We start from the raw sequence: 25855 nt of genomic DNA on the forward strand, positions 1-25855 counted from the left end.
CATTAACAGATAGTCTGGGATTCAATTTTTTTGACATGATAATTTTTAAACCTTCATAGATTGTTATGGAACTTGGAAAGAACCTAATCTTCAAGATCAAGAAATAGCATCTAAGGAAAAAGATTGATTTTTTTTTTTAGATTCTGTATTTTACCGATAAATGGACTCACTTTTTACAGTCATCATTACACTTTTACACTATCAGAGCAATTGCAGGCAAGACACAGGTTTTCAGAAGCTTAGGGTTTTTTGGAAACCTTTATGATTTTTTTAAATCGTTTCTTGACAATAATAAAGGACTAACATATGACTATATACATATAGGTAGAAAGGTGTCAGAAATTCTGAAATATGATTTGATGGAAATTTTTACACTAAGAATGGAAGATGGACACAGAAATATTCAAAAGACATGACATGACTTAGCAGAAAGAACTAATAAAAGATTATTACATTTAAACTCAGTGCATGTGTACCGGTAAAGAACCACCCTGTATGACATGGAAGTTGACATATCAGTATATGTTAAAGGAGGAAAACTTAGTGGTGTTCTTGGGGATATACAGTTGATGTTCAATAAACAAATAGAGCTATTTCTTCATGTGTACATATACTTCAATTAACTGTGGTTAGATTATGTTGTCCATATATAACATTTACAATGGTACATGTACTAAATAAAAATAACTAGACATGATATGCCTTACACTTTTGCTGAAATGGCTAAGACTTTGAATTCAAAGAAAGACAATGAAGGTATAACAGATTTTGTTTAATTGAATAAAAGTGAAAATGATCTGTTTTATTGCAGTAGAAATTATTTTTTTTATTTGGAGCAGTTGAAAGAATAATAATTATATACTTTTAACCAATCTTTTAAGTTTTAAGTACAATATGATTAAAAGATGGATTTTATAAACCACATTATCCATGTAACATTAATTTTGACAAACATCATTTAAATGTGTTTGCCTCCATTTATCTGTCCTGTGTTCATTATGAAGCTTTTTGCACTTTTCATTCTTCCGCCTTAGCGGAGGGGGCATTAAGTTTTACCCTTGTTCGTCTGTACGTCTGTCCGTCTGTACGTCCCGAAATTGGTTTCCATTCTCTTACTTAAGTTTGCCTCAAACAAATGTTATGAAACTTATACACAATGCTCATTACCACAAAACTCAGATCAAATACGAATTTGGGTAGCGTCAATTTTACCGTTCTTGAGTTAAATTCGTTTATAATGTTACATGCAAGTCGGGGCATCATCTGTGTCCACAATTCCCATTTATTTGTTTTATAGATATCTAAAAACAAAACAATGTGATCTTGTATTTCTTACTAATTTTTGGTGAACTGTTAATTTCAGAATAATTTTTAAAACATCTTTATTGGATAAAAACCTGTCGGCAGTTGCACCAATCTAACCTTGGATTAACAAATATAAATTAAAGTTGTTAAGTTATGTATGAACATTTCAAATGTAGCTCTCATTTAAAGTAGAATCAATTTTATACTAGCCTAGGTTAACAGTATACTTCATGGTATGTATCCTAGGTTAACAGTATACTTCATGGAAAGTATCCTAGGTTAACAGTATACTTCATGGTATGTATCCTAGGTTAACACTATACTTCATGGAAAGTATCCTAGGTTAACAGTATACTTCATGGAAAGTATCCTAGGTTAACAGTATACTTCATGGAAAGTATCCTAGGTTAACAGTATACTTCATGAAAAGTATCCTAGGTTAACACTATACTTCATGGAAAGTATCCTAGGTTAACAATATACTTCATGGAAAGTATCCTAGGTTAACAGTATACTTCATGGAAAGTATCCTAGGTTAACAGTATACTTCATGAAAAGTATCCTAGGTTAACAGTATACTTCATAAAAAGTATCTAGGGTTAACAGTATACTTCATGGAAAGTATCCTAGGTGAACAGTGTACTTCATGGAAAGCTGGACAAACCTAAGCTTGTTTTAAAAGTCAGTGGAATATGGATAGAAGTTCTTCTGTGTGATATCCTAGTTTCCTGGAGAGGACAGATTCAGATGCAATCTATTGAACAAGGAAGTAACAGATCTACTAGCCAAATAAACTGGCAATATTTTGAGGAACACTGAATACTATGTATTAGCTTAAAATATAAAGTATTCCTTCATGTATGTAATTTTTTTCTTATCAAACCTTGTGATTTTGTTTTATACTAGTTGTGATGGTATGTTTAGTGCTTTATGGAAATATGCATGAGTAGATCTACAGTAAATCTTTATTATGATCTGACATAATGTTATCCGTATTTACTGTTTCTTATATACTTGAAAATTTAGATAAAATTCAGACCATATTTTGAACTTTAAAAGGAAAGGAAAAAGTACAGTGTATTCATTCATGACACAAAGTCCCTACACACTCATGAAAAAAAATGCATCTTTCTAAAAGTAAATACAATCTTACTTCTGTGTAGTATTTTTCACAATATAAAAAAAAAACATCACAAAAGTTTCTTAATTTACTGGATAGAAAAAAGATTTTTGAGTTCCTATAACTAAATGAAGAGACGATGATAAAGTTTGGCTGTATACATGTAGCTTGTTGTACAGTTAGTAAAAGAATTTAGATTGTATACTAATATTTTAGCTTAGAAAAGAATATTGTTAAAAGTAGTTTAATATACTTTCAGTGGTATTAGCTGTTTTGTGGGGTAATTTACATTATTATAGTGTTCAAATGTTTTGCTTGAATATTACATTTACAGATTTGTAGGTCAGCCTAAATTTAAGATTATTGTCAGTTTCATAAAGCTTCTGAACAAAAGGAATTCTCCAACCTTAACCTTTGTAGGAATACATCCCTGTTTAAAGGTGGCCATTTTGACCAAAAATCCTGTCTCCCCAAATTTGTTTCATTTGGACCTGCAATCTGAAATAGTCATTCAAAAATGTATTTTAAGTTATAAACATGATTAGTAGTACAGTAATTTTCCTGCTGGTTTACACTGTTTTTTTGGAAGTTCCATACCTCTACTGCTTTGGCCAGATAAAGAAGGGAAGCTCACCCCTCCATAATTTTTTCAGATTTCAACTTTCAGAGTTCAAATTTGGGCTCAAACTACACCTTAAACTTGATGCACATAACAATAAATACCCTTAGTTTGGTGGTTCATGCTTGCATATTAAAATCAATATCAAACAGGTAACCTCAAAAAGTATGGAGAGCCTAATTGGAAATTTGGGGAAAGGCAGTAATGTTACAGATCTTGCATAGTTAGGGTTAAGCAGACTAGTTGCTTTCCATAATATTTGATTACAAGTCAGTTATTCACCTCCGATTATTTTTGATATTTCATATTAGGTTTTTGTCTCAAATCTGATTGCCCAACACTTCACATTTTCAATGTTAGTAATGTTTCCATGAACAGTTTGATGTCACAAGTACTGATAGTTACAGGTCAAACTTGTTTATTCTGTAAAGTAGTCATACTGGTACATGTAGTATCATATTTCATAGTCTAGTCCACGGAATTTAAATGTGAACTTCATTAAAATCTAAATTTTTCTTTTTTTTTTTTCATACCTATCAATATTACCATGACCATATAAACTATACATTTAACATTATTGAAATATATCTTTTTTACTGTTTAGTTTTGGCATTGTATTTTGTTTTTGTTTGCATGTTAGGCTGTAGCTTTATATTAATCATTTTTTAAAAGGAAATTCTGATTAGTCAAAACAGATAATTTTCTGAAACCTTATCTGCAGATTAAACTCAATCTTTTCAACAATTTCTATAATGGCACGATATAGTTGTTGTAACTACATGTGTTGATATGATTCAAATTTTTATGGCCCTGCCGTAGCGGAGGGGGCATTAAGTTTTACCCTTGTCCGTCTGTACGTACGTACGTCCCAAAATTGGTTTCCGTTCTCTAACTTAAGTTTGCCTCAACCAAATGTTATGAAATTTATACACAATGCTTATTAGCACAAAACACAGATCAAGTTTGAATTTTGGTGGCATCACTTGTACCATTCTAAAGTTATGCCCCTTTACAAATGGAAAAATTGCTGAATTTTTCGTTTCCATTCTCTAACTTTAGTTTGCCTCAACCAAATGTAATGAAACTTATAGACAATGCTTACCACAAAACACAGATCGAGTTTGAATTTTGGTGGCGTCACTTTTACTGTTCTAGAGTTATGCCCCTTTACAAATGGAAAAATTGCTGAAATTTTCGTTTCCGTTCTCTAACTTTAGTTTGCCTCAACCAAATGTTATGAAACTTATAGACAATGCTTATTACTACAAAACACAAATCAAGTTTGAATTTTGGTGGCATCACTTTTACCGTTCTAGAGTTATGCCCCTTTACAAATTGAAAAATTGCTGAATTTTTCGTTTCCGTTCTCTAACTTTAGTTTGCCTCAACCAAATGTTATGAAACTTATACACAATGTTTATTACCACAAAACACAAATCAGGTATGAATTTTGGTGGCGTCACTGTTACCGTTCTAGAGTTATGTCCCTTTACAAATGGAAAAATTGCTGAAATATTCGTTTCTGTTCTCTAACTTTAGTTTGCCTCGACCAAATGTTATGAAACTTATGCACAATGCTAATTACCACAAAACACAGGTCAAGTTCGAATTTTGTTGGCGTCACTTTTACCGTTCTAGAGTTATGCCCCTTTACAAATGGAAAAATTGCTGAATTTTTCGTTTCCGTTCTCTAACTTAGGTTTGCCTCAACCAAATGTTATGAATCTTATACACAATGCTTATTACCACAAAACACAGATCAAGTTTGAATTTTGGTGGCATCACTTTTACCATTCTAGAGTTATGCCCCTTTACAAATGGAAAAATTGCTGAATTTTTCGTTTCCGTTCTCTTTTTTAAGTTTGCCTCAACCAAATGTTATGAAACTTATAAACAATGCTTATCACCATAAAACTCAGATCAAGTACAAATTTGGGTAGCATCTCTTTTACAGTTCCTGAGTTATGTTCCTTTATAACATTATATGCAAGCGGGGGCATCATCTGTGTCCCATGGACACATTCCCCATTTATTTAAAATAAAATTGCTGTTTATAATGATCTCAAGGACCAGTTTTGGTCAAATATGAAAACTTGTTACGAACTTTTCCGGAGGAAAAATAGACATAAGCCTTTTTTTCATTATGACCACTTCTCACATGTGAATGTAAAGCAAGTTGAAATAAGGATATACATTAGAAAAAACTGTCTGAATCTGTGCACAACAGCAAGAATGCATTCTGACCTTAGTCATAGAAGTCTATGTTGGCATCTGATTTGTACTGTTGAAGACATAAGAGATGATCATAATTGGCAAAGATGTCCTTGCAATAGCCATATTAAATTATTGTTTTCATTTTAAATCAGAATTAATTTAAATTTGAAATTTATAATTTTACATTTTTTTGTGAATTTGGCTCTTACCATGCTTTCTTTTACTATTTATTCAAAAACCAATAAGCAACAAGTGATTGTTAGTTGATATGAAATATGACATTATTTGCATTTAAAATTAAAAAAAAACTGCACACAATGATTGTGGCATCAATTTTCAGAACAAAATAATCATTTACACAACCACAAATAGTCCTACTTATTTCAAAAACCTAAATATTTAATGATGATTATAAAACAAAGTTTAATTTTTCACATTTGATTTGCTGTGGTTATGGTACTTTCACTTGAAAATACAGGACATGTACCTGTAAGGACATGTACCTGAAAGTTGGTATCATTTATCTATCTGCTTTCTTCTATCTTCTATCTATAGTAAACTTTAAATTCTTTTAGGAGACAGAAGTGTACTACACATTAACTCGTAAATCCAACTATCATATTTATCGTCTTTTTAAATTGATTGTAAAGAATGCTGGATTTTTTCAGGTCTGTTTCTGAAGACCATGTTGATACATCGCATGTAACAGATGCTTCGCATGCCACAGACACATCCCTTGCCATGGATAGTACAGACCCAGACATTGGTGAAAAACCAGATGATAATGATGCCAATGGGGAGACATAGTTATTATAGATTGTGATAAGCAGGACAGAATCAAAAGATGACAGAAAGAATTATATACAAGAGTTCTATGTGCAGTTATGCAGAAGACAATTATATTTAGTATTTTGTTATATAAATTTTACAATTTAAAATTTATTTATTTTATGTTACTGTTAAGTCTTAAAAAAACATCACTGAATATGCATTTTAAACACAGAAGATGATTATTGAATTTTGTAAGTAATTAACATTTATTGTATAATTAATTGAGGGGGTAAAGATTTGTATTTTGTAAGTTTTAGTTCCTCAGACCTGGGCCTTTTTGGCCAGTGTGAGCTTTTCTCACATAGTATCTATTGTTTGTAACAAAAAAAATATATATATATTAGAAAAACAAAATCACTTTATAAAGCTCTATAATATGGTTCTTAAAAACCTCGTAAAGGAAGACTGTTTTATCATGTAAGATATCGTTATATGCATACAACAAGATCTGTGATACATTATCTAAAACCTTACCGGTGTAATGTTTTGTGTGCTTTGTTTAAGTGATGCAGGTATTGAAAAAAGAAAACAAATGGGTTTATTGTCCCAAAAAAGAAAAAAGTTATGCCCCTTACAGTTGAAAGATGATTTACTTTATCTGGTTTTGAAAAGTTTCATTTTCGAGTTGCTTTCAAAGAAACTAATATTTGTAAATTAATTAATCATAAATCAGTAAAAGTATAATTTTAATAGTTCCTACAACATTTTTAGTTCCCAATTATTAAGTTTCATGCTTTGGTGCCTTATTACCAGTAGTTATTTTTATACGACCGCAAAAATTGAAAATTTTTTGGTCGTATATTGGTATGACGTTGGCGTCGTCGTCGTCGTCGTCGTCCGAAGACACATTGGTTTTCGCACTCTAACTTTAGTTTAAGTGAATGGATCTCCATGAAATTTTACCATAAGGTTCAATACCACGAAAGGAAGGTGGGGATTGATTTTGGGTGTTATGGTACCAACAGTTAAGGAATTAGGGGCCAAAAAGGGGCCAAAAATAAGCATTTTTGTAACTTCCAGACAATAACTTGTGTGTAAGTGTATGGATCTCTCTGACATTGTACCACAAGGTTCCATATCACAAAGGGAAGGCTGTAATTGATTTTGGGGGTAATTGCCTCAAAATTTTAGGAATTAGGGGCAAAAAAAGGGGCAAAAAACAAGCATTTTTCTAGTTTCATGACAATAACTTGTGTGTAAGTGTTTGGATATTTCTGAAATTGTACTACAAGGTTCCATATCACAAAGGGAAAGCTGGAATTGAGTTTGGGGGTAATTGCCCGAAACGTTTAGGAATTGGGGGCCAAAAAGGGGCCAAAAATAAGCATTTTTCTAGTTTCCAGACAATGACTTGTGTTCAAGTGTATGGATTTCTCTGAAATTGTACTGCAAGGTACCATACCACAAAGGGAAGGCTGGGATCTAGTTTGGGGGTGATGAATCATAAGGGGGTTCAAAAAATTGGGGGGGGGGGGGGGATTTTTTTTTTTCTTTTTTTCCTTTTTTTTTTCTTTTAAAATTTTCCATTTTAAGTTGGTTATTTCTGATTAATATTTAAAGCAAATAATAATGATATGGTAGGAGATACACACCAAACAGGATGTGTAAATTATTATATAATAAGTATTGTGCAATAGCAAGAAATTTTCAATTGCACAGTATTGCACAATTGCAAGAAATCTTCAATTGCACAGTATTGCGCAATAGCAAGAAATCTTCAATTGCACAGTATTGCGCAATAGCAAGAAATATCCAATAGCACAATATTGCGCAATAGCAAGAAATTGTCAATTGTACAGTATTGCACAATAGCAAGAAATATTCAATTGCACAGTATTGTGCAAAAGAAGAAACTTCGTATAAATTGCTTATTTCTTGATCAATTTCAATGGGGTTTTATTCTTGAATTCTTGGGGTTCTTTAATATGCTGAATCTAACCGTGTATTAAGTTTTTGGATATTGGGCCCCGTTTTTAAATTGGTCCACATTGAGGTCCAAAGGGTCCAAAATTTAACTTTGTTTGATTTCATCAAAAATTGAATTATTGGGGTTCTTTGATATGCCGAATCTAACCGTGTATTTAGATTCTTAATTTTTGGTTCCGTTTTTAAATTGGTCTACATTAAGGTCCAAAGGGTCCAAAATTAAACTTAGTTTGATTTTAACAAAAATTGAATTTTTAGGGTACTTTGATATGCTGAATCTAAACATGTATTTAGATTTTTGATTATGGGCCCAGTTTTCAAGTTGGTCCAAATCGGGGTCCAAAATTAAACTTTGTTTGATTTCAACAAAAATTGAATATATGGGGTTCTTTGATATGCTGAATCTAACCATGTATTTAGATTTTTGATTTTTGGGCCCCGTTATCAACTTTGTCCACATTGAGGTCAAAAGGGTCCAAAATTAAACTTTGTTTGATTTCATCAAAAATTGAATTCTTGGGGTTCTTTGATATGCTGAATCTAACCATGTATTTAGATTTTTTATTTGTGGACCCGCTATCAAATTGGTTCATATTGAGGTCAAAAGGGTCCAAAATTAAACTTTGTTTGATTTCATCAAAAATTGAATTATTGGGGTACTTTGATATGCCAAATCTAACCGTGTATTTAGATTTTTAATTTTGGGTCCCGTTTTTAAATTGGTCTACATTAAGGTCCAAAGGGTCCAAAATTAAACTTTGTTTGATTTTAACAAAAATGTCATTCTTGGGGTTCTTTGATATGCTGAATCTAAACATGTGGTTAGATTTTTGATTATGGGCCCAGTTTTCAAGTTGGTCCAAGTTGGGGTCCAAAATTAAACTTTGTTTGATTTCAACAAAAATTGAATATATGGGGTTCTTTGATATGCTGAATCTAAACATGTATTTAGATTTTAGATTTTTGGCCCAGTTTTCAAGTTGGTCCAAATTGGGGTCCAAAATTAAATTTTGTTTGATTTCAACAAAAATTGAATATATGGGGTTCTTTGATATGCTGAATCTTACCATGTATTTAGATTTTTTATTTGTGGGCCCGCTATCAAATTGGTTCATATTGAGGTCAAAAGGGTCCAAAATTAAACTTTGTTTGATTTCATCAAAAATTTAATTATTGGGGTTCTTTGATATGCCAAATCTAATCGTGTATTTAGATTTTTAATTTTGGGTCCCGTTTTTTAAATTGGTCTACATTAAGGTCCAAAGGGTCCAAAATTAAACTTAGTTTGATTTTAACAAAAATTGAATTCTTGGGGTACTTTGATATGCTGAATCTAAACATGTGTTTAGATTTTTGATTATGGGACCAGTTTTCAAGTTTGTCCAAGTTGGGGTCCAAAATTAAACTTTGTTTGATTTCAACAAAAATTGAATATATGGGGTTCTTTGATATGCTGAATCTAACCATGTATTTTGATTTTGGACATTAGACCATAATAGGTAAATTAAAAAAATTGAAGTTCTTAGACCACATTCTTTCTGTGTCAGAAACCTATGCTGTGTCAAATATTTAATCACAATCCAAATTCAGAGCTGTATCAAACTTGAATGTTGTGTCCATACTTGCCCCAACTGTTCAGGGTTCGACCTCTGCGGTCGTATCAAGCTGCGCCCAGCGAAGCATTTTATTTTCTGTTAGAATCATTTTTCTGAAAGAAAAAAATTGTTGATACATGTAATGTAAATTAATAATATTTTACAATTAACTTCCAAATAAACAGTTCTTTTCTGAAAGAGTTATGTCACCTTTTAGTGACTTGTTTAGCTTTTCATTTATCCAGTCGATAGAAATCCATTTTGGTAGAGCAACCTTATTTCACATTGTCAATTTTAATGTATATTACATCACAGCTGAGCAAAATGAATCCCTACTACAGGTATTTTACATTTCAGTGACTTTGGTTAAGTATTGTTCCTAAGTAAGTATCTTACAAAATAAGGAAAAAACCAATGATATTTCACTGCTGCAATCCTCATGTTTTGTATAAAACGATTTTGCGAAAACTAGGTCATTATGACCTACATATCGTGCATTTGTAGATTTTTTTTAAATGTCTCACTCATTTAGGTTCAAATTATAGAGTTTACTATATCACCAGCACATCTTATGTTTTTGTAAAATAAAAAATTTCAGACCATTTTTGACAGTATGTTTGATTGACTCAGGTTTAGTTTTATATTGATGTTTAATTAGCAGTTTCTTGAAGAGAATCCCTTTTTGAGAACAAGTCACATCATCTAGTAAAACAATATTTTAGAAAGCAATTTCTACTATTCGGGTATAATAAATGATAGTTTATGAACATAATTTTTTAAGTTTGAATTGTCAACCATGATATTTTATCCTTTTGCCAAGAGCATTTTGGGTTTGTTCAAAGATCAAAACACTATGGCTGAAATGCTACATGTACATGGTAAGAATAAAATAAAATGAAAACAGAAAGATCGTAGACGTATTGTTGACAGATGAGATCTATTGATTTGTAGGACTTCTCTGGTGAGATATTTACAAATAATGTAAAAATTTGGATTAGCGGAAATAATTCACACATAATTAGAAATTCTCACAGCTTGATTATAACTTAGAATGAACATTAATAAATTGATTTAAATGTATGCTGTTGCATTGTGGTTGTTTATATTTATAGTTTGTATATTTCATACCAGTAATTATTTTATTGTTTGGGGTTGCAAACACAAAACAAACTTAATTTAGATAAACATTAAGAAAAGGGTAGTTTTGGTAATGGGTATAATTAGTTCTAGATTGCTCTAACATCTGACGGTTTTTGTTTTGTTTTGTTTTGCTGGGACCACGGAACATCACAACGCAGTCCATATAGGAAACTTGAAAATAGATGACCCTAACTTTGGGCAACAAGTTTCTGATAATAAATTCTAAAAGATTCTTTGTCAAGCAGATAAATGATACACCATTTATTTCCTTATTAAATTTTTGCCCACGAATATGTACTTTTTATTCACCCATTACCCCGTCAGAAGTCGGAGCAATTTAAGATTAAGGAATACATGCTTACATGTAGTAAATAGTTAAAATATGATTTTTGCATTCAGATATATATTAGTGAAGATTGAGATATTTAGTGATTGACATTTTAATTTATGTTGTTTGTAAACAGGTGACAATTAAAAATTATCTGTTAGTTTTTGTTTCTCCTTTTTAGCTCACCGGGGCCCAAAGGGCCCCATGTGAGCTTATGCCATCACTTGGCGTCCGTCGTCTGTCGTCGTAAACTATTTCAAAAATCTTCTCCTCTGAAACTACTGGGCCAAATACCTTCAAACTTTAACTGAATGTTCCTTAGGATATTAAGTTTATAAATTGTATCCGAAATTTTTATCCATCGACAAACATGGCCACCATGGCTAAAAATAGAACATAGGGGTAAAATGCAGTTTTTGGCTTATATCTCAAAAACTAAAGCTTTTAGAGCAAATCTGACATGGGGTAAAATTGTTCAATTGGTCAAGATCTATCAACTCTGAAATTTTCAGACGAATCGAACAACCCATTGTTGGGTTGCTGCCACCGAATTGGTAGTTTTAACAAAATTTTGCAGTTTTTTGTTATTATTTTGAATATTATTATAGATATATATAAACTGTAAGCAGCAATAATGTTCAGCAAAGTAAGATCTACAAAAAAGTTAATATGACCAAAATTGTCAATTGACTCCTTAAGGAGTTATTGCCCTTTAAAGACAATTTTACACAATTTGTTCATCAAGTTTGCTAACATTTAAAAATCTTCTTCTCTGAAACTACTGGGCCAATTACCTTCAAACTTTAACTAAATGTTTCTTAGGGTATTTAGTTTATAAATTGTATCCAAAGTTTTGATCCATCGACAAACATGGCCGCCATGGCTAAAAATAGAACATAGGGGTAAAATGCAGTTTTTGGCTTATATCTCAAAAACTAAAGCTTTTAGAGCAAATCTGACATGGGGTAAAATTGTTCAATTGGTCAAGATCTATCAGCTCTGAAATTTTCAGACGAATCCAACAACTTGTTGGGTTGCAGCCACCGAATTGGTAGTTTTAACAAAATTTTGCAGTTTTTATACGACCGCAAAAATTGAAAATTTTTTGGTCGTATATTGGTATGACGTTGGCGTCGTCGTCGTCGTCCGAAAACACATTGGTTTTCGCACTCTAACTTTAGTTTAAGAGAATGGATCTCCATGAAATTTTACCATAAGGTTCAATACCACGAAAGGAAGGTTGGGATTGATTTTGGGGGTTATAGTACCAACAGTTAAGGGATTAGGGGCCAAAAAGGGGCCAAAAATAAGCATTTTTGTAACTTCCAGACAATAACTTGTGTGTAAGTGTATGGATCTCTCTGACATTGTACCACAAGGTTCCATATCACAAAGGGAAGGCTGTAATTGATTTTGGGGGTAATTGCCTCAAAATTTTAGGAATTAGGGGCCAAAAAAAGGGGCAAAAAACAAGCATTTTTCTAGTTTCATGACAATAACTTGTGTGTAAGTGTTTGGATATTTTCGAAATTGTACTACAAGGTTCCATATCACAAAGGGAAAGCTGGAATTGAGTTTGGGGGTAATTGCCCGAAACGTTTAGGAATTGGGGGCCAAAAAGGGGCCAAAAATAAGCATTTTTCTAGTTTCCAGACAATAACTTGTGTTCAAGTGTATGGATCTCTCTGAAATTGTACTGCAAGGTACCATACCACGAAGGAAAGGTTGGGATTGAGTTTGGGGGTGATGAATCATAAGGGGGTTCAAAAAATTTGGGGGGGGGGGATTTTTTTTTTTTTCTTTTTTTTTCTTTTTTTCCTTTCTTTTAAAATTTTCCATTTTAAGTTGGTTATTTCTGATTATTTATATTTAAAAGCAAATAATAATGATATGGTAGGAGATACACACCAAACAGGATGTGTAAATTATTATATAATAAGTATTGTACAATAGCAAGAAATTTTCAATTGCACAGTATTGCACAATAGCAAGAAATCTTCAATTGCACAGTATTGCGCAATAGCAAGAAATCTTCAATTGCACAGTATTGCGCAATAGCAAGAAATATCCAATAGCACAATATTGCGCAATAGCAAGAAATTGTCAATTGAACAGTATTGCGCAATAGCAAGAAATATTCAATTGCACAGTATTGTGCAAAAGAAGATACTTCCTATAAATTGCTTATTTCTTGATCAATTTCAATGGGGTTTTATTCTTGAATTCTTGGGGTTCTTTAATATGCTGAATCTAACCGTGTATTAAGTTTTTGGATTTTGGGCCCCATTTTTAAATTGGTCCACATTGAGGTCCAAAGGACCAAAATTTAACTTTGTTTGATTTCATCAAAAATTGAATTATTGGGGTTCTTAGATATGCCGAATCTAACCGTGTATTTAGATTCTTAATTTTTGGTTCCGTTTTCAAATTGGTCTACATAAACGTCCAAAGGGTCCAAAATTAAACTAAGTTTGATTTTAACAAAAATTGAATTTTTAGGGTTCTTTGATATGCTGAATCTAAACATGTATTTAGATTTTTGATTATGGGCCCAGTTTTCAAGTTGGTTCAAATCGGGGTCCAAAATTAAACTTTGTTTGATTTCAACAAAAATTGAATATATGGGGTTCTTTGATATGCTGAATCTAACCATGTATTTAGATTTTTGATTTTTGGGCCCCGTTATCAACTTTGTCCACATTGAGATCAAAAGGGTCCAAAATTAAACTTTGTTTGATTTCATCAAAAATTGAATTCTTGGGGTTCTTTGATATGCTGAATCTAACCATGTATTTAGATTTTGGATATTGGACCATAAAAGGTGAATGTCCAATTTAAAATTTTTAAGTTCTTAGACCACATTCATTCTGTGTCAGAAACCTATGCTGTGTCAAATATTTAATCACAATCCAAATTCAGAGCTGTATCAAGCTTGAATGTTGTGTCCATACTTGCCCCAACTGTTCAGGGTTCGACCTCTGCGGTCGTATCAAGCTGCGATTTTATTTGTTATTATTTTGAATATTATTATAGATATATATAAACTGTAAGCAGCAATAATGTTCAGCAAAGTAAGATCTACAAAAAAGTTAAATGGCCATAATTGTCAATTGACCCCTTAAGGAGTTATTGCCCTTTAAAGACAATATTACACAATTTGTTCATCAAGTTTGCCAACATTTAAAAATCTTCTCTGAAACTACTGGGCCAATTACCTTCAAACTTTAACTAAATGTTCCTTAGGGTATCTTGTTTATAAATTGTATCCGAAGTTTGTATCCATCGACAAACATGGCCGTCATGGCTAAAAATAGAACATAAGGGTCAAATGCAGTTTTTGGCTTTTATCTCAAAAACTAAATGATTTAGAGCAAATGTGACAGGGGTAAAACTGTTTAATTGGTCAAGATCTATCTGCCCTGAAATTATCAGACGAATCGAACAACCCATTGTTGGGTTGCTGCCACCGAATTGGTAGTTTTAACAAAATTTTGCAGTTTTTTGTTATTATTTTGAATATTATTATAGATATATATAAACTGTAAGCAGCAATAATGTTCAGCAAAGTAAGATCTACAAAAAAGTTAATATGACCAAAATTGTCAATTGACCCCTTAAGGAGTTATTGCCCTTTAAAGACAATTTTACACAATTTGTTCATTAAGTTTGCTAACATTTAAAAATCTTCTCCCCTGAAATACAGGTGAGCGATTCAGGCTCTTGAGAGCCTCTTGTTTAGCTTACCTGACCCAAAGGGTCAAGTAAGCTTTTCTCGTCTGTTGTCCGTCGTCGTCGTCGGTAACTTTTACAAAAATCTTCTCCTGTGAAACCACTGGGCCAAATTAAACCAAACTTGGCCTAAATACATCCTTAGGGTATCTAGTTTAAAAAATGTATCCGATGACCCAGCCACCAATCAAGATGGCCGCCGTGGCTAAAAATAGAACATAGGGGTAAAATGCAGTTTTTGGCTTATATCTCGGAAACTAAAGCATTTAGAGCGAATCTGACTGGGGTAAAAGTGTTCATCAGGTTAAGATCTATCTGCCCTGAAATTTTCAGACAAATCAGACAACCTGTTGTTGGGTTGCTGCCCCTGAATTGGTAATTTTAAGGAAATTTTGCAGTTTTTGGTTATTATCTTGAATATTATAATAGATAGAGATAAACTGTAAACAGCAAAAATGTTCAGCAAAATAATATCTACAAATAAGTCAACATGCTTGTCAATTGACCCCTTTAGGAGTTATTGCCCTAAAAAGTAAATTTTTCACAATTTTTTGTAAATTTTTGTAATCTTTTACAAAAATCTTCTCCTGAAATTACTGGCCTAAGTTAAACCATACTTAGCCTAAATCATCCTTAGGTAGCAATACACAGTTAGAAGTTTAGTTTCGCATTTTGGCCATGGTGAATTTTTTAAATATGAAAGTTTTTGTACAATAAAATTGATTTTTAGATAGATGAAGAATCATATAGTCTTCGAAGTGGGTTTATATGAACATCTAGATTGTTTTTAGCATGTTTTATAGCCATTTTTCTGTTTGACAGTCAGTATTTTCCCATCCATACTGCCCATAGGCCCAGAAATTATTGTAGTGTTTTTCAACAAAGATTTGACCCTCGATCTTTTCATTTCAATTTCATGGTAAACAAGCAGAAATGCATATGATTTTTTTTGGACCTCTTGATAGATAAATGTCTATGGTTTCAGGAAAGGTATCACTCTAATTGATTGAAATTTTCCTTTGGACCAAATTTTTGAGACTTTTGTGACATTTTCACCCCCCTTTTTGCAATATTTTGTATCAAATAAATGCAGATTGTTGCCATGGTTACACCAAAAAGAGATTATTTTTCACCATTATGACTATTGGAAATCAAATCTATGGAAGATGCTCTTTCTATAAATATACACATGCATAACACAAATATTAAGCCTTATTTGTTAGAAAGGAAGGGAAAGAGGGTGATCAAAAATTATGAGTGTCAATTGTAAGTTTATTTCCTAACTGTGTATTGCTACCTTATGGCATTTGAGAAAGTACAGAATTGCTTTTTTTTTTAAGAAAAATCATACAACAAATCTATTGATGTTTAGATTATAGATACAATTCTGAGGGAGAAAAATCTTTTAGTATGACAGTATATGTTAATTTTGTTGTTAATTGTCCTTAGCAACCAATATAGACATTTTGACACAAAGACTTGGTTCGGTCATAAATTGATACTTTATTGGCTACCCCTTGGAAAAGAAAGAATAAGCGTTATGTAGCAACCTCAATATGGAACGCTTTTTATTTTTTCATGCGAATAAATCAAATTTATATTTTTAGCAAGTATAATGTTACAATTTAGCATGAATTAAGTCTGAATTTGTCCCTGCTGTTAGAAATTGATTCAGTATTTGCCAAATTTTAACTAAGGCTTTGGTATGCTAATACACAACAAAATTGACGTTCTAGAGCTTTAAAATAGCTTTAATTTATAAAATCTGTCTACTGTTAAGGTTAATTTAAGTTTTTAAACAAGAAAAGACAAGCACAAAGGGTATAGCTTTAGAAATTTAATTAAAAAATTAGAATTTACACTTTGACATGGCATGTTTCTTCAAATCACTATTTTGTTGCATTTCAGTGGCAGCTGCTAACCTTCATAAAATATTTATTTTTTGAACCAATTTTCAAAACTAGCAGGCCAATTTGCTCGTTTTAGCTAGCAGAACACAGAAATTCTTTAAAAGTGGAAATTGAAAAAAAAATGTTTAACCTTATGGTAGCAATACACAGTTAGAAATTTAGTTTCGCATTTTGGTCAATGTGAATTTTTTAAATATGAAAGTTTTTGTACAATAAAATTGATTTTTAGATAGATGAAGAATAATATAGCCTTCCAAGTGGGTTTATATGAACATCTAGATTGTTTTTAGCATGTTTTATAGGCCATTTTTCTGTTTGACAGTCCATATTTTTTCCCATCCGTACCGCCCATAGGCCCAGAAATTATTGAAGTGTTTTCAAACAAAGATTTGACCCTCGATCTTTTCAATTCAATTTCATGGAAAAACGAGCAGAAATGCATATGATTTTTTTTGGACCTCTTGATAGATAAATGTCTATGGTTTCAGGAAAGGTATCACTCTAATTGATTGAAATTTTCCTTTGGACCAAATTTTTGAGACTTTTGTGACATTTTCACCCCCCTTTTTGCAATATTTTGTATCAAATAAATGCAGATTGTTGCCATGGTTACACCAAAAAGAGATTATTTTTCACCGTTATGACTATTGGAAATCAAATCTATGGAAGATGCTCTTTCCATAAATATACACATGCATAACACAAATATTAAGCCTTATTTGTTAGGAAGGAAGGGAAAGAGGGTGATCAAAAATTATGAGTGTCAATTGTAAGTTTATTTCCTAACTGTGTATTGCTACCTTATGGCATTTGAGAAAGTACAGAATTGCTTTTTTTTTTAGAAAAATCATACAACAAATCTATTGATGTTTAGATTATAGATACAATTCTGAGGGAGAAAAATCTTTTAGTATGACAGTATATGTTAATTTTGTTGTTAATTGTCCTTAGCAACCAATATAGACATTTTGACACAAAGACTTGGTTCGGTCATAAATTGATACTTTATTGGCTACCCCTTGGAAAAGAAAGAATAAGCGTTATGTAGCAACCTCAATATGGAATGCTTTTTATTTTTTCATGCGAATAAATCAAATTTATATTTTTAGCAAGTATAATGTTACAATTTAGCATGAATTAAGTCTGAATTTGTCCCTGCTGTTAGAAATTGATTCAGTATTTGCCAAATTTTAACTAAGGCTTTGGTATGCTAATACACAACAAAATTGACATTCTAGAGCTTTAAAATAGCTTTAATTTGTAAAATCTGTCTACTGTTAAGGTTAATTTAAGTTTTTAAACAAGAAAAGACAAGCACAAAGGGTATAGCTTTAGAAATTTAATTAAAAAATTAGAATTTACACTTTGACATGGCATGTTTCTTCAAATCACTATTTTGTTGCATTTCAGTGGCAACTGCTAACCTTCATAAAATATTTATTTATGAACCAATTTTCAAAACTAGCAGGCCAATTTGCTCGTTTTAGCTAGCAGAACACAGAAATTCTTTAAAAGTGGAAATTAAGGTTAAACATTTTTTTTTCAATTTCCACTTTTAAAGAATTTCTGTGTTCTGCTAGCTAAAACGAGCAAATTGGCCTGCTAGTTTTGAAAATTGGTTCATAAATAAATATTTTATGAAGGTTAGCAGTTGCCACTGAAATGCAACAAAATAGTGATTTGAAGAAACATGCCATGTCAAAGTGTAAATTCTAATTTTTTAATTAAATTTCTAAAGCTATACCCTTTGTGCTTGTCTTTTCTTGTTTAAAAACTTAAATTAACCTTAACAGTAGACAGATTTTACAAATTAAAGCTATTTTAAAGCTCTAGAATGTCAATTTTTTTGTTTATTAGCATACCAAAGCCTTAGTTAAAATTTGGCAAATACTGAATCAATTTCTAACAGCAGGGACAAATTCAGACTTAATTCATGCTAAATTGTAACATTATACTTGCTAAAAATATAAATTTGATTTATTCGCATGAAAAAATAAAAAGCGTTCCATATTGAGGTTGCTACATAACGCTTATTCTTTCTTTTCCAAGGGGTAGCCAATAAAGTATCAATTTATGACCGAACCAAGTCTTTGTGTCAAAATGTCTATATTGGTTGCTAAGGACAATTAACAACAAAATTAAAATATACTGTCATACTAAAAGATTTTTCTCCCTCAGAATTGTATCTATAATCTAAACATCAATAGATTTGTTGTATGATTTTTCTAAAAAAAAAAGCAATTCTGTACTTTCTCAAATGCCATAAGGTAGCAATACACAGTTAGGAAATAAACTTACAATTGACACTCATAATTTTTGATCACCCTCTTTCCCTTCCTTTCTAACAAATAAGGCTTAATATTTGTGTTATGCATGTGTATATTTATGGAAAGAGCATCTTCCATAGATTTGATTTCCAATAGTCATAATGGTGAAAAATAATCTCTTTTTGGTGTAACCATGGCAACAATCTGCATTTATTTGATACAAAATATTGCAAAAAGGGGGGTGAAAATGTCACAAAAGTCTCAAAAATTTGGTCCAAAGGAAAATTTCAATCAATTAGAGTGATACCTTTCCTGAAACCATAGACATTTATCTATCAAGAGGTCAAAAAAAAAATCATATGCATTTCTGCTCGTTTTTCCATGAAATTGAATTGAAAAGATCGAGGGTCAAATCTTTGTTGGAAAACACTTCAATAATTTCTGGGCCTATGGGCGGTACGGATGGGAAAAAATATGGACTGTCAAACAGAAAAATGGCCTATAAAACATGCTAAAAACAATCTAGATGTTCATATAAACCCACTTGGAAGGCTATATTATTCTTCATCTATCTAAAAATCAATTTTATTGTACAAAAACTTTCATATTTAAAAAATTCACCATGACCAAAATGATTGAAATTTTTCTTTGGACCAATATTTGGAGACTTTTGTGACATTTTCACCCCCCTTTTTGCAATATTTTGTATCAAATAAATGCAGATTGTTGCCATGGTTACACCAATATGAGACTATTTTTCACCATTATGACTATTTGAAATCAAATCTATGGAAGATGCTCTTTCCATAAATATACACATGCATAACACAAATATTAAGCCTTATTTGTTAGAAAGGAAAGGAAAGAGGGTGATTAAAAATTATGAGTGTCAATTTTAAGTTTTTTTCCAAACTGTGTATTTCTACCTTAGGGTATCTGGTTTAAAAAATGTATCCGATGACCGCACCCACCTACCAAGATGGCTGCCATGGCTAAAAATAGAACATAGAGGTAAAATGCAGTTTTTGGCTTATATCTCTGAAACTAAAGCATTTAGAACAAATCTAACAGGGTTAAAATGTTCAACAGGTCAAGATGACAAAAATTGTCAATTGACCCCTTAAGGAGTTATTGCCCTTTAAGGTCAATTTTTCAGTATTTTTCGTAAATCTTTTTAATCTTTGACAAAAGTCTTCTCCTCTTAATCTACTTGGCCAAATGGAATTAAACTTAGCCACAGTTATTATTAGAGTATCTTGATTGAAAAATGTATCTGATGACCCTGCCCTACACCCAACATGGTCCCCATTGGTAAAAATAGAACATAGGGGTTAACTATAGAAGTCTACGGGGGAAAATGTAAAAAAACAATTTCAAATGGTCACAACTTGAAAACTAATTTAAATAATGATAGGGGGTCTTTAGTTACTATTGTAAGACTACAATGGGATGACTTGTTTTTTTTCCAGGGGGTGCAATATTTTCAGGGGGTGGGTGGGGGTGGGAGGTTCTAATAATTTCTCCTTGATGTTCCATTATCAGAATTATTCAGTGTTACTTTTTCTATAAACCATTATTGTATCTTTTCTTTCAGTATACTTATATTGGGTGAATGCCCCCCAGACCTGACGGGTTAGTCAGGGTCAGGGGAACCCCTGCCCAAATTTTTTTTTGAAGGGTGATCCATAAAAAAATTTAAAGGCATTTTCAGCATTATACAGACTCTGGGTGAAATAAATTTTGGTGCGGAGGAATTTATTTTTTATTTTTTGTTAATTATCTTGAATATCATTATAGATTGAGATATACTGTAAACAGAAAAAATATCAAGCAAAGAAAGATCTACAAATAAGTTAACATGACCAATTTGCAATTGACATCTTATTGGAGTTGTTGACCTTTAAAGTTATTTTCTGCAATTTATTGGTAATTTTGTAAATCTTTTCAAAAATCTTCTGCTTTTAATTTAACTACTGGGCCAAATTAAACCAAACTTGACCTCCATCATTATTAGGGTATCTATATGATTTTAACATTATTTTACATGATTTCCAAAACCACAGTAGATACAGGTGAGCGACACAGGCTCTTGAGAGCCTCTAGTTACCATTTACCAAAAACAGTATCTAACTGTTGTCGTCCAACATTGTCAAGTTGAAGAACAGCAACAAAAGAGCTGTTTATGTGATATATTACATCTTTTCAGTTAGTTTAATTTTTATGCTATCAAAAACAATTTCAAAATCACATAATCATTGCTTTGTTTTCAGTCCATCAGACTCCGTCCATCTCCATCTGTCCCAAACAAATGAATTCCAGTTGAAACCTTCTGTAGACGGCTGTATCATTTTTGTCGAGCCTGCGACTTTTGTCGCAGAAAGCTCGACATAGGGATAGTGATCCGACGGCGGCGGCGGCGTTAGCTAACTTTTTAAAAGCTTTATATTTTAGAAGCTAGAAGACCTGGATGCTTCATACTTTGTATATAGATGCCTCATGTTACGAAGTTTCCGTCAGTCACATGTCCAATGTCCTTGACCTCATTTTCATGGTTCAGTGACTACTTGAAAAAAAAGTTCAGATTTTTTGTTACGTTTAATTCTCTCTTATTATAAGTAATAGGATAACTATATTTGGTATGTGCGTACCTTACAAGGTCCTCATGCCCGTCAGACAGTTTTCACTTGACCTCGACCTCATTTCATGGATCAGTGAACAAGGTTAAGTTTTGGTGGTCAAGTCCATATCTCAGATACTATAAGCAATAGGTCTTGTATATTCGGTATATGGAAGGACTATAAGGTGTACATGTCCAACTGGCAGTTGTCATCTGACCTTGACCCCATTTTCATGGTTCAGTGGTTATAGTTAAGTTTTTGTGTTTTGGTCTGTTTTTCTTATACTGTATGCAATAGGTCTGCTATATTTGGTGTATGAAATGATTGTAAGGTGTACATGTCTAGCTGGCAGGTTTCATCTGACCTTGACCTCATTTTCATGGTTCAGTGGTCAAAGTTAAGTTTTTGAGTTTTGGTCTTTTTTTCTAATACTATATGCAATAGGTCAACTATACTTGGTATATGGAAATATTTTATGATCTATATGTCGGTCGCACAGGTTTTATTTGACCTTGACCTCATTTTCACGGTTCATTGCTCAGTGTTAAGTTTTTGTGTTGTGGTCTGTTTTTCTTAAACTATAAGCAATAGGTCAACTATATTTGTTGTATGGAAGAATTGTTAGCTGTACATGTCTGCCTGGCATGGTTCATCTGACCTTGACCTCATTTTCATGGTTCATTGGTCAATGTTTAGTTTTTTGGTTAATGTTAAGTTTATGTGACAGTTGTAATAAAGCTTTATATTTAGGACTATCAACATAATATCAATGATTAATAAAGAATGCGAGACATTTCAGCGTGTGCACTCTTGTTATTATGATATCTACATCTTTAATTTATAGGAATAAAATACAACATGTGTACCTCAAGTAAATACATGTGCCCAGAGACAACAGTGACAGAAAGATCTCTTATTACAATTACAGTAATTTCATGCCTAATATCCTAAGAAAGGCTGAAGTTTGATTATCAAAATTACTTTTATTTTGGGTAGGACATATTTGTCACACCACTAAGCTGTTGCTTGCTACAAACAAAAGGTTATGGCATGGGATATTGTGAGCTTGCTATACTGTTCAACTGAAAGGCTTTGTTTATATTTAACAGCTCTAGATCAATTCTTAGATAATAAGAAAAAAACCTACAACCACATAAATAGGTGTAAGGATGCATCTTGGATTTTAAAGCCTGACCAATAAGAATCAGTTAAAGAACCTTTGACATAACTCCATGCATATAAAGGGGGAAAGAGTGACCTGCTGGCATAGATTTTTCTGTTTACTTTAAGGTATGATTCTTTTCTGTTATAATTTAAGACAGTATTACAGTTGTACACCAATCTATTTTAGAAACTATGCCCTTGACCTTAGATATATATATATATATATATATATATATATGTTTGTGCTGTATTTAGACCCCTCTAACAAGAAATTTGTTTTGCATGCACACGTATAAAAATTGCGGTTTTTATTCAACGCAATCATAGGTTTGAACGTTGTTTTCAATTTAGACTTGTTTATATGTTTTCGTTTGGGCTTGTATTATATTTGCCTTCGGGTTTATCTAATCCGTTCATCCTATTTCGACTCTTCAAAATAATTAAATTTTAAAGTAAATTTGGATTTTATTAGATACATACTTACCATCATAAATTCTGAGTGTACCCCAACTGCGTCATTAGGTCAGATGGAATATCCCCGACTAAAAGTAAACGTACTATCACTGGTCCGGACATATACCCCTGTGTACCCATATTCTCCCATTCAATTTCCTCAAGACAGAAACGTAAGGAAAGGGGATGAAGGGGAGGCGGGTGGGACCTATAATTTATGATGGTAAGTATTTAATCTAATAAAATCCAAATTTACTTTAAAATTTGATTATTTTATAGCCATAAATACATTACCATCATAAATTCTGAGTAACTGAATCTAACGTAAAGGTGAATCCCCTGTAACAGAAGAAACAGGAGGAAAGTTCAATCTTTGTGCTGAAACTGTAGGTCCAAGAGAGTATAAACTCTCAGCAAAAGTAGCCATAGATTGGAGGTAATGAGAGATAAAGAGTTCTCATTTCTCCAGAAACCTGCAGACAGTACCTCTTCTAAAGATGCACTGTTAAACAGAGCCCAGGATGTAGAGATACCCTTAACATCATGAGCTTTAATATTAAAACTATCCAAAAGTTCTGCCTTAGAAGAACCATAAGCTAAAGATATGCATTTGCATATCCAAGTAGAAATAGTTTAAGCAGAAAGATCTGAGATTCCTTTTTTAATAGGAATAAAGAGTCTTGAGTTAGAAACAGAACGTAAACTCTTCGTTCTATCCAAATAAATAGGAAGGATTCTTACTGGACATAAAAGTACAGAAATAGAATCGCTAGGGAGTGCAGGAATCACGACTGGTACCGCGACCTTATCCGGAATCTGATTCTTTGCCAAAAAAGCAGGATCAGTTAAAATAGTAACAGAAGATTTATCCCTGTTAAATCGAAGGCAAGCATCAGAAACAGAGAAGGCATGGATTTCACTCCTTCTCCGTCCAGAAGCCAAAGCTAAAAGAAAACAGCATTTATAGGAAAGAAACCTTAAATCTATTTTTTCTGCTGGTTCAAAAAGAGAAAGTTTTAAAAGAGATAAAACTAGTCCAAGGTCCCACTTAGGAACTACAGTTTTTTGTCTTGGTCTTTCAAGACAAACTACGAACCAAAAGAGAAATATGTTCATTGTTTCCAAAATCTGGACCACCAGAAATATGAATAGTTTTTGGAATAGCTGATCTATATCCCTTAATAGTAGAGGGACATAATCCTTTGGATTCAAAAAGAAAAACTAGAAAGTCTGCTAATTGTTGGAAAGGATCGATTTCCCGCTAACTACATCAATCTGAGAAGATTGACCATTTTGCATCATAGACAAGGCTAGTGGAATCTCTGACAGACTTTGTGAGATGCTTGGTTGCTCCTTCAGAAAAACCTCTCTTTCTGAGGCTAACCCTGAGAGAAACCAGGCGTGTAGATGAAGTTTTTCTGGATTTTGATAAAGAACCTTGCCCTTGATTTGAGACAGAAGGTCTGGTCTCAGAGGAAGAACTTGAGGACAAGCACATGATAGGCGCAGAAGTTCTGGAAACCAAGAATGTTTGGGCCATGCTGGAGCAATAACTATGATCTTGCAATTCTCCCCTGCTATTTTCTGAAGTACTGGGGAGAGAAACCTGAAAGGAGGGAAGGCGTACCCGAACATTCCTTTCCAAGATAGGCTCATTGCGTCTATCGCAAAAGATTTCGGATCTGGAACCGGAGACACAAAATTAATGTGGGAAGTTTGTGATTGAGACTGGTCGCAAACAGATCTATCTGAGGTGACCCCCAATGAAGAGTCACAGCTTTGAAAACTACTTGAAGTAGTTCCCACACCGTGTTTACTGGAACAGGGGATCTGGATCGAGTGTCGGCTAGATATGTCTCACCACTAGATGAACCTGGAGTTGAAAAAACAGAAGGAGAATGTCTCTGGCTCTCTGATAAAGAGAAGACGAGTGAGTTCCTCCCTGATTTTTGATATAAGCTACAACTGTTGTGTTGTCCGTGGCCAGAATGACAGACTGATTCTTTAGACAGTTGGAAATGATTCAGTGCAAACAGAACTGCTTTCATTTCCAATACATTGATATGCTCTTCCAAAAGATCTGGATTCCAGACTTCCGAGACTGTAAGCCCCTCCAGATATGCCCCCCAACTGAGGTTGGAGGCATCTGTAAATAAAGTTAGACTGGGAACTTGAGGGGACAGAGATAGGCCCCTCATTACATTTTCCCGTACTAACCACCATTGAAGATGTGAAAATAGAGGCTGAGTGATTGGAATCAATGCTTCCCATTCTTGTGAAGCTAGAATCCAAAACTTGTGCAGATAAAACTGAAGCGGACGAATGTGAAGGCGTCCCAATGGAATTACATCTGCCAGAGAATTCAATAGACCCAGAAGTTGCAAGAATTGACGTGCTGTGACTGATAGAACTGTCAGGAATAAATGTATTTTCTGACATAGTTTTGTAAATTTTTCCTCTGGGGGAAGAACAAGGCCTAGATTGGTTAGGAAATGTTCTCTAAGGAAAACAAAGTCTTGAGAAGGAACTATCTCTGACTTTTCCAGGAAATTAGGAAGCCTAGGGACAGAAAGCAACTGATGACCAAATCTGTCTGAACCCTCAATTTGATTGGGCAAAATCCTTGAGAAGGGAAT

The 25855-nt window shown here is 32.8% G+C and overlaps 1 protein-coding gene across 8 annotated transcripts in view; it reads left to right on the top strand.

Moving 5' to 3' along the window:
* Nucleotides 1-25855, top strand: part of LOC127709049 (serine/arginine-rich splicing factor 7-like) — a 74517-nt gene that overhangs the window by 26794 nt on the left and 21868 nt on the right. Inside the window, exon 10 of one of the 8 annotated variants that reach the window (XR_007985474.1) lies at nucleotides 5927-6062. The exons of 5 other annotated variants lie outside the window; for them this stretch is intronic. Coding sequence is in view for 1 of the 3 variants with exons in the window: in XM_052214376.1 (XP_052070336.1) it covers nucleotides 5927-6065 (139 nt within the window). In the remaining 2 variants the exon portion in view is untranslated. Of the gene's footprint in view, nucleotides 1-5926; nucleotides 7534-25855 lie in introns of those variants that run through there. 2 more of the 8 variants (XR_007985473.1, XM_052214376.1) reach the window with 2 other exon arrangements.

Source organism: Mytilus californianus, unplaced genomic scaffold, assembly GCF_021869535.1.
Source record: "Mytilus californianus isolate M0D057914Y unplaced genomic scaffold, xbMytCali1.0.p SCAF_7, whole genome shotgun sequence".
In the NCBI taxonomy this organism is placed as follows: domain Eukaryota; kingdom Metazoa; phylum Mollusca; class Bivalvia; order Mytilida; family Mytilidae; genus Mytilus; species Mytilus californianus.